This window comes from Apaloderma vittatum, unplaced genomic scaffold (genome assembly GCF_000703405.1).
Source record: "Apaloderma vittatum isolate BGI_N311 unplaced genomic scaffold, ASM70340v1 scaffold36138, whole genome shotgun sequence".
Classification (NCBI taxonomy): Eukaryota; Metazoa; Chordata; class Aves; order Trogoniformes; family Trogonidae; genus Apaloderma; species Apaloderma vittatum.
Window position 1 is genome coordinate 1,518 of NW_009731936.1, and position 15,550 is coordinate 17,067.

Sequence of the window (15,550 nt, forward strand, 5' to 3'; positions counted from 1 at the left end):
TGTAACCACAGTCTTCAAGAAAAGACCATGAAAAGTTGTTGGCCTTGTATTGTTTTCCTTATTGTATTCCTTATTTAGTTTTTATTTATTTCAAAACTATTTTGAAGGGCTTTATATTTTTATATTAGAGGCATATGGGTTTAATAGTAATTCTGATCAGATTCTGCATAAAAACAATGTGTATGTCTAAAATGAAAAGTTATTGACCTACACAATAACACTTTTCTTTCAGATTCTGTTTGATCAAACCCAAAGATCAATTAAAGCACAGCTTCAGACCTTCGTTAAAGAGTAAGTTGAGTTGCCATTGTAATGGGAAAATTGTGGGTAAAATGGCATTTGAAAACATCTGATTTGAGAGGGTTGGTGAAACATCTTTCCTGAAAATCGCCAGCCATAAATTGAGCAAAGGTAAAGTTTTAAAAGTTAAAGCTTGTCAAAAATCTCCCCAAATCACTGAGACTTTAAATCCAGGTGCAGAAATCATAGATCATAGAATGGCCTAAGCTGGAAGGGACCTTAGAGATCATCTGAATCCAGCCTCCCTGCCGCCAGGGACGCCAGCTCTCGACTAGATCAGGCAACACATGGGGACCGAACAGGAATCAAACCCGCGACCTTGACTTTGTTAGCGCTACGCATCATAATTACATGTTGTCATTGTCTAAACTTAGGGAAAAAAGCTTTCACCCCTGGACAAGAGCTGTGTTTATTTAAATTTGAGTTTTGTCTTTTCCCCAGAAGAAGACATGAGAAGTATCTGTCATACTTTGTATGGTTTTCATTTGATCCAACCATTTATTGAAGAATATGAAAACAAAGAAACTACCTCTAACAATCATAAGCGTGATCTGTCTAGTGTATCTTTAAACATTTTTTTTAAGTTTTGAAATTAATTTGTTACTGTCTTTCTTTTTTTTTGTTTTTAGAGATATTAGAAAATTTAAAGATGCAAAGAAACAGTTTGAAAAAGTTAGTGAAGAGAAAGAGAATGCTCTAGTAAAAAATGCCCAGGTTCAAAGAAATAAGCAACACGAAGTAGAGGAAGCAACGAATATTTTGACTGCAACACGGAAATGTTTTCGACACATAGCTCTGGATTATGTTCTTCAGGTAAGTGTAGCAATAAAAGCTGTTTTTTCAAAACCATCTCCTACATATCATGCCGTTAGAGATCTGTGCTTTGGAAGTTCTTACTGTAAGCCTCTCAGAAGCTGTGGAGCTTCAGTGAAGAAGGAATAACTTTGCAAGTAACTTGTTTTTTAATGAAATCTGAACAAAATTATTTGAATTAATATGAATTCTTATTGCTTCGTGTTTCAGTATTCATTGCTGTTGCTGTAATGATACAGTTTAATTTTCAACTTGAGCATTAGTTTCGGAAAAAGAGAATTTACTTGGTCTTAACTAAATGTATTTTATGAGTTGGCTGTGCTGTAGTTGCTTGTATATTTGAAGTAAAAACTGTGACCTAGCCTTGGAAATGCAAGTTACCTGAATAATTCTGATACGGGATGTTGGCTACTACTGCGATTTCAGCTTTTCCCTTTGGATTTCTTTTAACAAATCCTACTTGTCTAGAAACCTTGGAGTTTGGCATTGTGCCACGGGGGCAGTCAGGAACATAACTGCTCCCTTGCTTTCTAGTTCACATCTCCTGTGGAGTGGGGAGAGGTGTTCTTTGTCCTGCTGCTTGGAATCCTATGAAATAATAATAAATTTTCTGTTGATTCTTACAATTCCTCTGTTTCATGTTGCCCGTAACTACTAGTTTAGAAAACAGAATTATAACTCCAGAGGGCACGAGGGGTTGGGGGCTCCTAAACGGGTCTGGGATTCTCCTATGATCAAACACAGAACAAGCCTTTAAAATTACGTTGTTTTTATATTGACTGGTACCATCTTGATTTGTGGCAGTCCGATCAGTTATTTCAAGTTCAGTTAACTCTTCTGGAAGCTGCAGGGGTTGCCTGGAAAGTGAAGTGGAATTGATCTGATCAGCCCAGGCACGCGCGCAGATGTGGTGGTCAGCGGTCAGCACTGAACCCCACCTTTTGAACACCAGGGATGAAGTTGATTTTGGTGTTTAAAAGTCGTGGGAATTGTGTGCGGTTTGATCATTTACACTAACATCGAACGGCAGCGAGGGGGAGGCTGGCGGTCGTTCTCGTGTGTGCATTGAGCCTTCACCTCCTGGAGTTTGTGTGTTCAAAGTACGAGCAGTTCCTGTGCTAAAGATGCATCTGAAGTAATAGGGAAAAGTTTCAACATCTCTTAATTAATGCAGGTAAAGATGAATTCAGCTTTAGGAATTACTTCTACTTGGGGGACTCTTTTCTCCTGGAAAAATGGCTCCACAACTATGATCTCTTTGCAGCTATATTGACTTTAAACTGTATTTCAAAACCTTTCTTTTCTTTTCTTTTCTTTTTTTTTTTTTGCCTGGCAGGTTGGCAGTTTGTTCTATAGAAACAAATTTTAATTATTTTTGCTGCAGAAGGTTTTCCAAAATACTGACTATTTAAGTATAGAAGTACAGTCTGGTTTTGATTATAGCTTCAGTAAGCTTGTTTATTTTGCTGGAATTTTAAACTGACAGAGAGGTATTACATTTCAAAATCATGCATGTTTCTGCTAAATGGGGCTTTAAAGTAAAATCTCTAGTTCTGGATGACAGCCCTAAAGATTAGAGGACAAAGATGATGAAGGAACTAAGTGAATGTGAACCATCAGTTATTTTTTTTCTATATAATGCAAAATTCTTCAAGTTCTAGGGCAACACCATTGGTCAGTGACTTCAGCTGGCATGAAAGGGCAGGATATATGAAAAGTTACTTGTTAAAGGCATTCAGGTCTTACGTGTTTCAGACACTGGGGCTATATCCCAGTTTGGGGAGCCGGTAGACAATGCCAGCCTGAGGGAGAAAACCGCAGCGTGGCCCGTCCTTTCCTCTCCCCTGGTGGGAGGCAGCAGCGGCGCCGAGCGCCGTGTGAGGTGTTGGTGCGCTGGGGTAGTTCGTGCTGTCAGAAAGGGTGCGGGAAACGTGTTGTGTTCAGTTTCTTGAAAACGTGCACCAATTCTCCTGGCTTGAGATGTGTATTATAGTACTTACAGCTAGCACGTGATGTCTTTTTATGTAAGAAGGTTGTGACTATCACTGTCCAATTCCAGCATCACAAACTTGTTCTGATTGCATCACTTTAATATCACAACAAAACTAGCACGCATCTTCTTTTAAAAGTGCTTTGTGAACTCTGGTGCCGAGTTACGTACTTTTAGTTGTTAAGCTCTGTTATGATTATTTTGAAGTAATTTGAAGTTTACTTCTGGGGAAAATTTGCAAGTAGAATAAAATAAATTCCTTTTTTTTCTTTCCAGATCAATGTGCTTCAGTCTAAACGGAGAGCAGAGATCTTAAAATCAGTAAGTTATACTGTATTTTCTATATAGAAAACATTTAAAAGCATCTGAAATGAAAAATGTGGTTGCAAAGCAGTATATGAAAAATTTAATCCTCTTACCCATTAAAACATAATCAGTACATTTAGCACTTTGGTAATGGTCCGTTCGGCCTTTGCTCTAACTGGGCATAGATGCTTAATTGGTTTTGGCAATCCTTTTGGTTTGGGTTTTGGACATTTTAAAGTTTTTCACTGCTGTTGACTGGTTTGTACCTCATGGTTAGAACTGAACTTTGACATGAATTTTGCTGTTTAGGTCTGTGATACTCATTTAAAAATAATAAGTACTTTCGTTCTAAGATGGATTTAGCTTGTCTGCAATTTTTTTTAATGTAAATACCATATCGGAATAGCAAATACTTTAGTATGGTATCTGCTAAATCTGCAGCTATACTTGCTAAATCTGCAGCTATATCTGCGTGCTAGTTTTCTCCTTGTATTCCCTTTCCTGCTTTACAATATCTCTAAAAGTTTACTGAGGTAGAGTCTGCCAAATGAAATGGTGCTTTTCTTTCAAAGGTCTGAAGTTGCTCTCCCGTTATTTCCTTACTTTCTCTAAATAGCAAAAACTTTAGTTGGATCACAGCTTTATAGCTGCTTTCCATTCTGCTCTGCATCTTCCCAACTTGTTTTCCCTTTTAGGACTAGACAGTCTTCTCAGCTATGTTCATAAAGGTTAGTTATGGTAAATATTTTCTGTAGCCCCTCTCTAATTTATACGTCCTAGTTAGACAGGAGATAACAAAAGTTTCAGGTGACATGAATTAGAAGTAATTTTCTGCTCTTAAGTAGATTTGTTTTGTTTTGTTAATGGGGTTAATCCTGCTAACTAATTTCTAAGACTTTTGGTTTAGTTCTTTGCTGCCTTTACCTTGCATGTTCATTTACAACACTGGAAGCTCTATGAGACATTGATGTAAAAATGGTAGGACAAGAGAGCAGAAATTTAAAGTTTAATTAAGTAATACAAGTTTATGTGGATTCTTTAGGAGACGTGTGTATGTGAGAGATATATAAATGTGTATACTTTCAAAAACATGCCTTTTTTTTTTCTAGATGTTATCGTTTATGTATGCTCATCTGGCTTTTTTCCATCAAGGCTATGATCTGTTTAGTGAACTTGAGCCCTACATGAAAGATCTGGGTGCACAGGTAATAAGTTACTTCAAAAATTCCTAACTCTATGCTGGAATGGATGAAAAACTGAACGTGAGGCAGCAGTGTGCTCTCGCAGCCTGGAAAGCCGGTCGCATCCTGGGCCTGGGCCGCATCAGAAGCGTGGCCAGCGGGGTGAGGGAGGCGATTCTCCTCCTCTGCTCTGCTCAGACCCAACCTGGAGAGCTGCGTTCAGCAATAGCCCCCCAGCATAGGAAGGACATGGCCCTGTTGGAGCAAGTCCAGAGGAGGCCACAAAGATGATCAGGAGGCTGGAGCACCTCCCCTGTGAGCACAGGCTGAGAGAGTTGGGGCTCTTCAGCCTGGAGTAGAGAAGGTTCTGGGGAGACCTTAGAGCAGCTTTCCAGTACTTAGAGGGGGCTACAGAGCAGATGGGGAAAGATGCTTTATCAGGGAGCGCAGTGATGTGACAAGGGGTCATGTTTTCAAACTGACCAAGGGTAGATTTAGACTTGATATTAGGAAGAAATTTTTCACTGTGAGGGTGGTGAGACGCTGGAACAGGTTGCCCAGAGAAGCTGGAAGCCGCCGCCCTGGAAGTGTCCCAGGCCAGGCTGGACAGAGCTCTGATCAGTCGGGTGTAGTGGGAGGTGTCCCTGCCCGTGGCAGGGCTTGGAACAGGTCATCTTTAAGGTCACTGACAACCCAAACCATTCTGTGATTCCATGAAAACTTGATATTTGTGTATGTCAGGTACATCATGGATTTAATCAACAAGAAGGGAACTGTAGTGTGATAAAGGCAAAGCATAAAAATACACTCTGAGTGGTTTTGGTGAAAATAGAAAGCGAAAGTTGTCTGTTTACTAAAGTTAATACTACATTTAGGACTTACATATTTAAACATAGCCCTGCAGTGCTGTTTGAGGTACTCTATGGTATTCAGGACACTGGATTATTTTATTTTAAAAGTTTTTGTATGTCACCCATGTTATAAATATATTTAACAATAAAAAAGTAGATTTTTTTTATCTGCTACTTGTATACATTGTTTACTGTATAAATTGTGCAGTGTGCCAAAAATAACATTGTTTTATGGTCTTAAGTTGTTAACAACAAAAGTCTGATTTTAATAAGTAATGCAGAACAGAGTTCATGTGCTGAATCCTTCTTACCCAGTTTTGTTGTTTTAAGAGCACACAGTTGTGACTTCTGGGTTTTCAGTGGGGACTCATGAAGGGTTAGATGCACCACAGCCAACTGTACACAGGAGACATTAAAAAGGATTGTGCAGAATAGACTAAGAACATACAATATTCAACTGGAGACCTGTTTGTGGTGCAAGAAGACAACTCAGCAGTGTCTTGCCTTTTTTTTTCAGTGCAAATTGCATGGCTCTGGAAATACTTGGATAACTTTTTTTTTATTTTTGCCTCTCCAAGGACTTGCACCAACTGCACTGATGCAGTACCCTCTACTGCCCCTTCCCAGCCTGATCCACAAAGCAAGATTCGAAGTGTCTATCCAGATACAAAAGCAAATAAAGGACAACAAACACTTATTTGCATTCATCTCAAGTAGATGTGTCACTCTGTGTCTAAGAAATGACATTGTTCTGAGCCGGTTATTCTTGTCACAGCGCTGTCGTCATCTGTTCCCCTCAACCTGCCTGTGTGTCTGTGCAGCGAAGCGGGTTGGGAACTGTAGAGAATAACTCCAACAATCAAATGTCTAAATAGTTGTTCTTCTGCTAGACTAGTCCCCAATCAGGTCACTGTGGGTCTTAATTGCTTGTACAAACACACGTCGGGGAGGTGTGTGCTCGTGTGCGTGCGGGCGCGTGGGGAGCGAGTGATGGAGCTGAAAGGAGAGAGCGACTGCCAGAGCTGGCGCTGCCGTTGGCAGGGGAAGCGACCGAACAGCTACAGCCTCCGTGTTCGATGTCGTAACGCCCTTGAAAGGTTCAGGTTCCTGTGACTGTGTCCCTAGCTGTGCCTTTTATTCTTTAACATCCTTCCATTTTGGGTTGTAATGTTGGAGTGTTTCGATGTGTGAATGTGTGTCTTGATAGTATAGAGTATAGAATGTGTAGGAAGAGCAGGCAGAAACTGTGGAGTTGGTAATGGTTTGTCTTACCAGCTAAGCTTTCATGTTTCCATTTCACAGAGATTATTTGAGCAAGGAACTTGAGGTTATTTTTTGAATGGCTGGTCATCATTTTGCTTAATCTGGTAAGGAGTATTGGGTAACATTCATTTTGGACCTGGTATCATAGCAACTGAAGGAGTTAAAGTTAGAAAACCTGAAGCTGAGAATGTTTAAGATCTATTGCAAATGGAGCACAGATAAAGACAAGACCCTGACATTGTTGTAAAACTTGCTCAATTATTCTTTTGTGGCAGACCTTAGCATTTGAGTAATGGATATTGTTCATGGCAGAAGCAGACTTGTAAATAGCTTATGAAAGTTTAACAGTTAATGGATTTGCAGTTTGTATTGGTTGAAGCTTCTGCCTTTAACAGGTCAGAGAGAAAGTGTGTTGTGTCATAACAAAACAGGGATTTACTAGATTTTTCTGAAAACACTGTCAGATTCTTTCTGTCGGTAAGTGAGGTTTTTTTCCCAGATAAGTTTTGTGCATGGTCTTAATTACGAGGTTTAACAGCACCTGAAGTATTAAAATTGAAATGATCTCGAAGAGTTATAATTTTTAATTATTTTGGCTTTCATTTTCAAAATAACTGGTTTATATGACAGAGCAATTTTGCTTTCTGGGCATTTTAGCTCAGGGTAGAATTACTTGTGAATCAGATCATTGTAGGAGAATCTTTAGTAGCACATGAGTCTAACACAAGCTTTTGCATGGAAATTCTGCTCTTTAGCACTTTCATGTGAAATATTGTATTAGTTCAAAATGAAAACCTACTCGAATTTTCACTCTGAGATGTCTGTTCAAAAAGCTAAACATTTTAGTGGAACCTAGTTCTCTACAGAATAGCATTTACAGCCCTGTATGTTTTTTGAAACACAAGTAAATGCAGTATTTTGAAAAAACTGGTTTTTTGAAGACTACCCAGTAGATGTACAGTGATTGGGATTTTGATAGATCAGCCACAGCTCTTGATAGTCATATGCTGTTGGTCTTTAAGACACTGATGTGCTGCTCACCTGGATGAGAAGAAACTCTGGTCTGCAGATGCAATTCTGTCTTGGTAGTGAAAAAATAAATGGTGAAATGAGCTTCTGTTCAAAACTTTGTTTTGGCACTTGCACTGTTGTAGATGTATCCACCAACACTTGTATTTAAGATAAATTAGAGGTAATTGTCCTAACCTGAAGGTTCTGTTTCATCTAGCAGGGTGGGAGGAAGAATTTTTGGGGGGTTATGTGCAAATTCCTATATCTGATATTTTAGTAAGAAGCTTGATTCCTTTAACAGCTTGAACAGCCCGTGGACCAGTTACCTGTCACAGAAAGCTGTGTCTCCCTTGATGCAAGGGTTCTTGATGCAAAGCAGTCTTTGAGCACAACAGCAGCCCAGCCTCTGTTTTAGAGGCTCATCTGTCATTTTTAAGTCAGAGTTACATAAATGTGACATCTGGACTCCTCGGTCTTTAACGTGTTCGTGGTCACAAACGCCTGTAAGGTGTGAGCGCTGACAGAGTGGTTTGAGGCAGAGAAGCAGCCGGGGAGAGAAGAGTTAAGTAACAGAGTACGGGATTGGATCCAGATGTCCCATTTGTCTGATGGCTCCTTAATTGTTGGAGAATGTCTAGCACAAGGATCTAAAAGCCACTTATTGTCCCTTTTTTTCTCTCATTTATATAATTTCAAGTGGGAAATGCAACACTGGGGAAAATGGCTGGAGCTGGCAGGGGTGCTCACTTGGGTGGTGAGTGGGTGGAGGCGACCCCGTTTGTGTGTGAATTAGAGGTTCTGTTATTCGCGCTGTGTCCCTTGCCACGTGGCTGACTTCAGCTGCCACATGGGACTTGCACCCTGTCCCTGGACTCCTGCTGGGCCTGGGGGAGAGCGAGGTCCCCAGAGCTCTTCCTGGTTGTTGGGTGAGGCGCTGTGCCTGGGGGCTGGTGGCACTCTGGCAGCCGGGGTAAAGGAGGAGTTCCTCAGATTCCATAGCGTGCCACCGAAACACCCAACTAAACGGTTGATCAGCAACATCTGCTCCTCTGCTTCACCGTATTTCTTAAATGTCGAAGTCTGTAGCAAAAAAAAAAATGCAAACACAAAACAAACAACAACAACAAAAACTCATAAACCACCCCACTGCCCAACCAAAACACTTACTCTGTTACAGGATATCTTAAGCTTCTTGCCTTTTTTTTTCCTTCTAGTTTTAAAAGGAAAAAGTTTATACTGTAGTTCTATAGACATGCTGGCATCAGTTTTTTGGTGTTGTCTTTTTTATTATCCTGGACTCTGCAAGGATGCGGAGTGACAGTCTCTCTTTGCAAAATCGTATCGTCATTATTTCTGAAACTGGAAGCAGTTTGAATGGTTCTGCCTAAGATTTCAAGGAGCCTGGCTAGTGACCTGATCAAAACTATTGATACAAAAGCCTAGTCGAGAGGCTGTTCCCCTGCTTTGTGGAGAGAAAAATCCCTGACGTTCACTCCTAGTTTGTGCTGCTAATGCCAGTGCTGCTGCACAGGCCGGGCAGCCAGCGCGAGCCGCTGAAGCCTGAGTCATTCTCTTCAGAGACTGAGCACCAATGCGGTACCGAGGCGCATGTGCTTGGCACCATGCTCTTCTTGGAAACATTTCTTCTAAGCCTTACAAGAAATCTACACCTTGTGTCGAGATTAACGCAGGATGGTAGTGCAGTGCTTTAAATGAGGCTTCAGTGGTTATTCAAGGTAAACACTTGGTGGCCAGAGAAGTAATTATACTATGCAAATAAAACAAAGTCATGCAATGTCTAGACATAATGTGTTCTTTCTTGTCAGCATTATGAAACCTCCTGAGCCAATTTTTTCTTGATATCTAAAGATCCAATTTTCTGTTTCTCTTTACAGCTGGATCAGTTGGCTGTAGATGCTGCAAAGGAGAAGAGAGATATGGAGCAAAAGCACTCCACTATTCAACAAAAGGTACTTGAGAGAATGTAAAAGGCAGACTGCACAAACGTTTTTTTTCTCTCTAGCATCTCTCCCCAGCCGTGCATCTCTGCATCAGAACTCTGAGAGATGGCATCTTTAATGCAGAGAAGTAGACATACACATCACTGCGTGTAGGGTTGGGTTGCAGATATTGATTTTGTGTTACAGAAGCAAGTATTAAGTTTAGTTTTGACTGAAACATAAGGAGAACAGTAGAATTTATTTGAATGCTGGAAGTATAATGTTACATTACAGTTCTTAATTCCTATTGCAGTTTGGCTTCAATATAGTTGTAAAAGTTGCTATCTTTCCCTCCTTTGTGTCTGTAGAAGAGGTGCATATGCTGTGTAGTCCCACAATCGTATGTGTCACGTTCTGGACTGTGCCAAATATAAGTGGAGCACTTTGAGCTGCTGTTGCATATAAAGAGCAAAAAGTAAACTTTTGTAAAGGGTATCTAATGTATGATGTTCAATGCTACAGAAGTAGGAAAGTGCTAACATTAAATTGCTGTTTTGGGAAGAGTTGTATAAGAGATATATGTATAACAGTTCTTATTTGTGCTTTTCAAGAAAAATGAAGATAATTCATGTTGTGGAGGGAATGACTTCTGTTGTTTGGATGTTTCAGAAGCTCTAGATCAGCATTGGTTTTGCAGGTGTAACGCTAGAAGTTAAAAATATTTTCACCGAACTCTCCAGTAGTGAGCTAATACTGCAGGTACTTTTGAAAGGGCTTAGATACCAGTTTAAAGGTAATGCAACTCTTCTTACTCTCATTCAAATACTTTCTGTATCTGTTCAGATGGCTTAAAAAAAAAGCTAGTGTAGATGAAATCTGATGAGTAAATAAATTCAGGCATGAAAGCATGCTAAGACTATAAATTAGGTAACCTTAATATAGGAGTCAATATTAATACTAATGGGAAAAGGTAACATTTTTGTTGATGAAAAAGTTTTTGTTGCCTCATCCTGTCATTCCTGCAGGAGTTGGTGAGAAGCAGTAGGACTGCTCTAACTCTGAGCAGACAGAATGACGGGTTGTAGGGCAGAGCTGATGCGCTGGGTTTGGATGCAGACAGGAGATAAGTACAGACGGAGAAGGGGAAGAAAGAGGGGAAATAAGAAAGAGATGGAACTGGGGAGTTAACGTTGCTTAAATTCTTAATTTGTTTGGTCTCAAAAGACCTACTTTCAGATGTCTGAAGTAGTTGAGGGTTTTATTGTTACAGAGTTGTGATGCTTGGTGAGCAATGTAAGTTATGGACAATTGTCTTTTAACTAGACATCAAAATAACTTTTTACCCCAAATTATGGTCATTGCTGTTGCTAACAATGTTTACAGTCTCTGTTTTTTCTTCATATGCTGCCTAAGGCTGCTTTACAGGTAAACTGTTTCTAATAGTATCAATGGTTATTGGAACTTTTAAGCTTTGTGAAACTTGATAAGCTATATTTATGTGTAATATAAATATTCTTGGTTTCTAGTACAAATCGCAGTCATAATGAGGTAATTTTATTTAGTGTTCCTTAATTTAATTGAACAACAATTTTACATTGTCTCTAAAATACAATAAGGGTGGTCAGATTATACTGTATCTTGTCCTCTGAAGTTCTGGGTTTTTCAGTTGTATATGTTGTCTCCTGTACTTAGCAGTGAAGTCATTGGTCCATTTTTCTGATGATGGCAGCCTGTGGAGGACGTGCTTTGCTGGAGACTTCTTAGAGCTCGTCTGATCATTTTCTTGATTTCCTTCTTAAATCATGATCATAGAATCAGTGAATGGCCTGGGCTGAAAGAGTCCTTAGAGATCATTTAATCCAACCTCCCTGTCATGGGCAGGGACGCCTCTCAACTAGATCAGGCAACACATGATGTGTGTTTAATTTTTGTCTCTTCCTACTTGCTTTTCCCAACCTTCCCCCAGTTTGCTTTCAGCCCATCAGGTTTTCAGAATCCTAAACTGCCTTAGACCTTGGATCTTGTTCTTATATCATTATTTGTCATCTGGTCAACGTGACCAGGATGGCGACCTTGTTCTCTTCTTGTGGCTTGTCATGTCCGCTGGCCTGCCCCTTGGGCATGTGTTGCCAAATCTTCCAGTGCCAAATCCTTCCGTGTTTTGTAACTACTGAAAGTTCTGGTTCTTGTGTTGAATGTTCCATGAGGTATAAATGCATTTAATATACTGCAGTTTCAGTCTAATGCTTCAGAATGATGCCTTTTCTTCATTGTGTGGAAAAAGAATAGTTCCTTTTCTGAAATATTTAGGTAAGTGTACATGTGCACACGCCTAACCCCTGCCCGTGTTTGCGTATATGTGTAGGTGCATGCGGAATAATTGCACTGATTAAATAACTCATTTCATGTTTCTTTATAATCATTGTCCTTTTTAATTAGGCTGTTGTCTGAGAGGATATACAAAACTAATGGAAGGCCTTGGTCACCACTATAGTTTGATTTCTGTTTTAAGAGAACTGATGCCTGTAATTTTGTTTACTTTACTTTTTGTGTTGTATTTACTCAGCAAATATGCAGGAAACAATTGTATTTTTGTTTTTCACGTAAGAAATTATTTTTTTCTGTATTAATCTGGAGCAACACATACTATGAATTAATCTAGAAATGTCATGATCGTTCCAGGATCTTTTTGCAATATATTTTATAGGAAAAGATTCATATCAAAAAAGTGGTGTCACAGTGTCAGTATCACTTAAGACTTACAACTGTTGTTTTCTGAACAGTTTGCAGCCCATTGCTGTAGTAACATGTTAAATTAAAAAATAATTTAGAAGTCATTGGACCTGTAAACAGCATTATGACTTTGGATTTGTGACAGAGCTTGTATTTTGTTACAGAGCTTGTATTTTGTTCTAAAAGGAGGGAAATACACAGGAGAAATGTTTACATTGAACTTGGCATAGTTTTTGTGATATTCAAATCCTTTTTTGATTTAAAAACCCCACCACTTCTGCATTCAAAGAACTGCTCGGGAAACAGCTGGAGTGAGAATGATTCGCAGATTTTTAACATCTTGAATAAACAAGGTGATAGGAAACCAGATGCTACCACGGTCATAACACAGGCAGAAACCAGGGCTGCTGTTGAGAAGGAATGCAAGCTAATTCCTATCTCAAAAAGCAAAGATATGCCAGTATTTCAAGTGACTGCTATGCTCAATAACTATTTTGTCTTCTTCACTTTGTCTTGGACTGGAAATCTTCTTACTTGGGTCTGTTGTTGTTCTCAGCCCTTTAGAAAAAAGGGACTTTCAATTTAAGCATGACAAACATCTTTTGCCACTGGGAAGGGAATGGAAGCAACTTTCTAAATGAGGGTTGCACAATTAGCATCTTCTGTTCAATATATGCCCAAGTAATTTCTCAGATTAGTGTTTTCTTTGGTACTTACGCTCCCCCATTTACTGCCTTTTAAAAAACTTTAAAAATTTCTGCTTCTCTGAAGTGAAAACCATACTCAGTACATATTTGACATTAAAATGCAGATACTCACGTTCCCTAAGATTTACTGCTAAAACAGCTTGAATAGCTTTCACGACCTGCTAACAAGCTTCATATTGAAAGTAAATTGAAAACTCTGCTGCTGAAAAGTATGAGGCTTTGTTTCTGTGACAAGAAAATTGTATGTCAAAATAAAGGAAACACGCAAGCTACGAAATTAATCCCGTATGTGTGATCAAGTGATGTTCGTATGAAAATGCATCCACTGAAACATTGTCAAGTGTAGTAAAACCTCTGTGACCCACCAGATTAGTGTTAATTGTGGAAATGAAAGTTGGTGTTTCTGTTGCCAGCTGGTTTGCTATCCCTCACGGACATTTAAAGGAAAAGAATGAAAGCACGCTGCACGCTTCACAACGTAACCCACTTCTGCAGGTTGCTCTTGCGGTATCTGGTCGACCTTGACAAAAGAGTGTCAGGCTAGAAGCTGTAGATGTTCTTTCCTTCATATCTGACTGAAATGCGTGGTACAGCACGTCAGTGTAACTTTCATAACACTGGCTTAATTTTCTTAGTTTTGATTAGGTGAAATGTACTTTAGTTCTAACTGACTCCTAATTAGTAAATAAATTATGTTTAAAATCTGGCCCTTATCAGCTGCAGTTTTTCTGAAGGAATACAAAATTCTGAATCACAGAAAGTGACCCAGTTATTTAACATGTGATTCTCTTATGCAGAGCACTGGAAAGATACGGATGTATTTCTCTCCACCCACTGATTATTTTTTGTGATTCACTGAACTTTTCCATGTGCCAAGACAAAAATAAACCATAATATGACTGCTTTTCTCCTATTTTTTAATCATAAAATAGTAGAGAGTATAAGACCAAACACAGCTTGTCTTGTTCCTTTTTCTGATTTTATATTTCTAATTGAAATGAAGTGTGTGGGGTTTTTTTTCGTTTGTCCATCTTTTTCCTGACCACAATTTTATCAGTGAGGTTTCATGGATAAAGCATATGGAAGTTCTGCTCCCTCACACCCTGAGTTGATAGACTGCTGTGTATGGTTAGGAAAATATTAAACATTTGTCTCTGTCCTCCTGTGTCTTTATCTGCTTGTTAAAGATGGAAATCAATCAGGGAAGCCATTAAAAATGACACTAAGTGCACTTCACGAGGAAGGCTCAGTGTTTTGGACAATTTGGACTGAGAATGTAGCGTGATAAATGACCCAAAGGAGTTTTCCTGTCATGCTTGTATATGTCTTCAAAGTGTAAATCTGGAGTCATTGGAAAAGACAGTTGTATCTTCTGCAGCAGTTCTCCAGACCTGGAGGAAAATGTGATTACTTAGAGAAGTTTGGACAGAACAGACTGAGGGAACGTGGGTTGTCTTTCACTAGACAGAGGAGTTGCAGGCGTCACTGAGGCAGGAAGATGCAAATCTTTAGCAGGTTTCATTATGTTTGGGAGCTGGTAAGTTAGAGTAATTTATCAGTTTTTTGGGAGAGGGAGGGAATGTGACATGAGCACGTCTGAGTCTGTACTTGTAGGGGTTTTCGCCTTTTTTCTTTTTCTTCTTTTTTATGGAGAGGGTAACTAAAAAGCAGAAAGAACTCTGAGAATATTTCGATATGTTGTAAGTTGTGAAATACTAAGTTAAATTGTACTGTGTTATTTGGCTGTTAATGCCTACAGGAAGTCTTTAATGATCAGCATGTTCTCATCTAGAAAACAGGTAGAAAATCAAAGTTATTAAATGCTGTATAATAAAAGCACAAGTTTGTGATATTTTTTTTTAAGTTTTTATTTCCAACTTTTGTGTTTATTCAGATCAGTATATAATACTGCTATAATAGTTCCAGTATCTTTTGGAACACTTTTGCACTGATCTTCTGTTAGCGAGTTAATAATAATTAGATTTAACATTTCAAATTCAGTTAATGTATTCACATGGGTGATAGCTGAAAACACCGTGAGTAATTTTATGGAATTTGATGCTGTGCTGGCCTGGGAGTGTAAAGGGTCCATTTTAATATTTGTCACTACTTCACTGTCTTGTTTCAGTTAACCTTGAATTAGACCAAATGGTCCACATGTATAGGAGTAAACATCGTGTGTAGCAGAAAATGTGTGTGCAGGCTGGACTTTTACATGGGGCTGATGGTACTGGGTTTGAAGCTGGCTTTTTTTCTTTAATATTAGTTTCCTTGATATAGCCTCTTTACTGCTATGTGTAGATAAATTCCTAAGGAGCAAAGTTCAGAACACAGATTTACAAACACCCTTTTCACACAAATCTGATGTTTGCAATTTAGAAAAATACCTGTTGAAGGTGTGAGAGAGTGGTGTTGTGAAATATCCTGCATCTTCAGTAGTTAACCTGGGCTTTTT

At 39.1% G+C, this 15,550-nt stretch overlaps 1 protein-coding gene across 1 annotated transcript in view; it reads left to right on the top strand.

Moving 5' to 3' along the window:
• Window positions 1-232: 232 nt before the first annotated feature.
• Window positions 233-15,550, top strand: part of ACAP2 (ArfGAP with coiled-coil, ankyrin repeat and PH domains 2) — a gene marked incomplete at its 5' end in the record, with an annotated part of 39,615 nt that continues 24,297 nt past the window's right edge. The window contains 5 exons of the mRNA XM_009875360.1: window positions 233-291; window positions 930-1,113; window positions 3,380-3,424; window positions 4,519-4,614; window positions 9,611-9,685. Of these exons, the coding sequence (XP_009873662.1) occupies window positions 233-291; window positions 930-1,113; window positions 3,380-3,424; window positions 4,519-4,614; window positions 9,611-9,685 (459 nt within the window). The remainder of the gene's footprint in view (window positions 292-929; window positions 1,114-3,379; window positions 3,425-4,518; window positions 4,615-9,610; window positions 9,686-15,550) is intronic.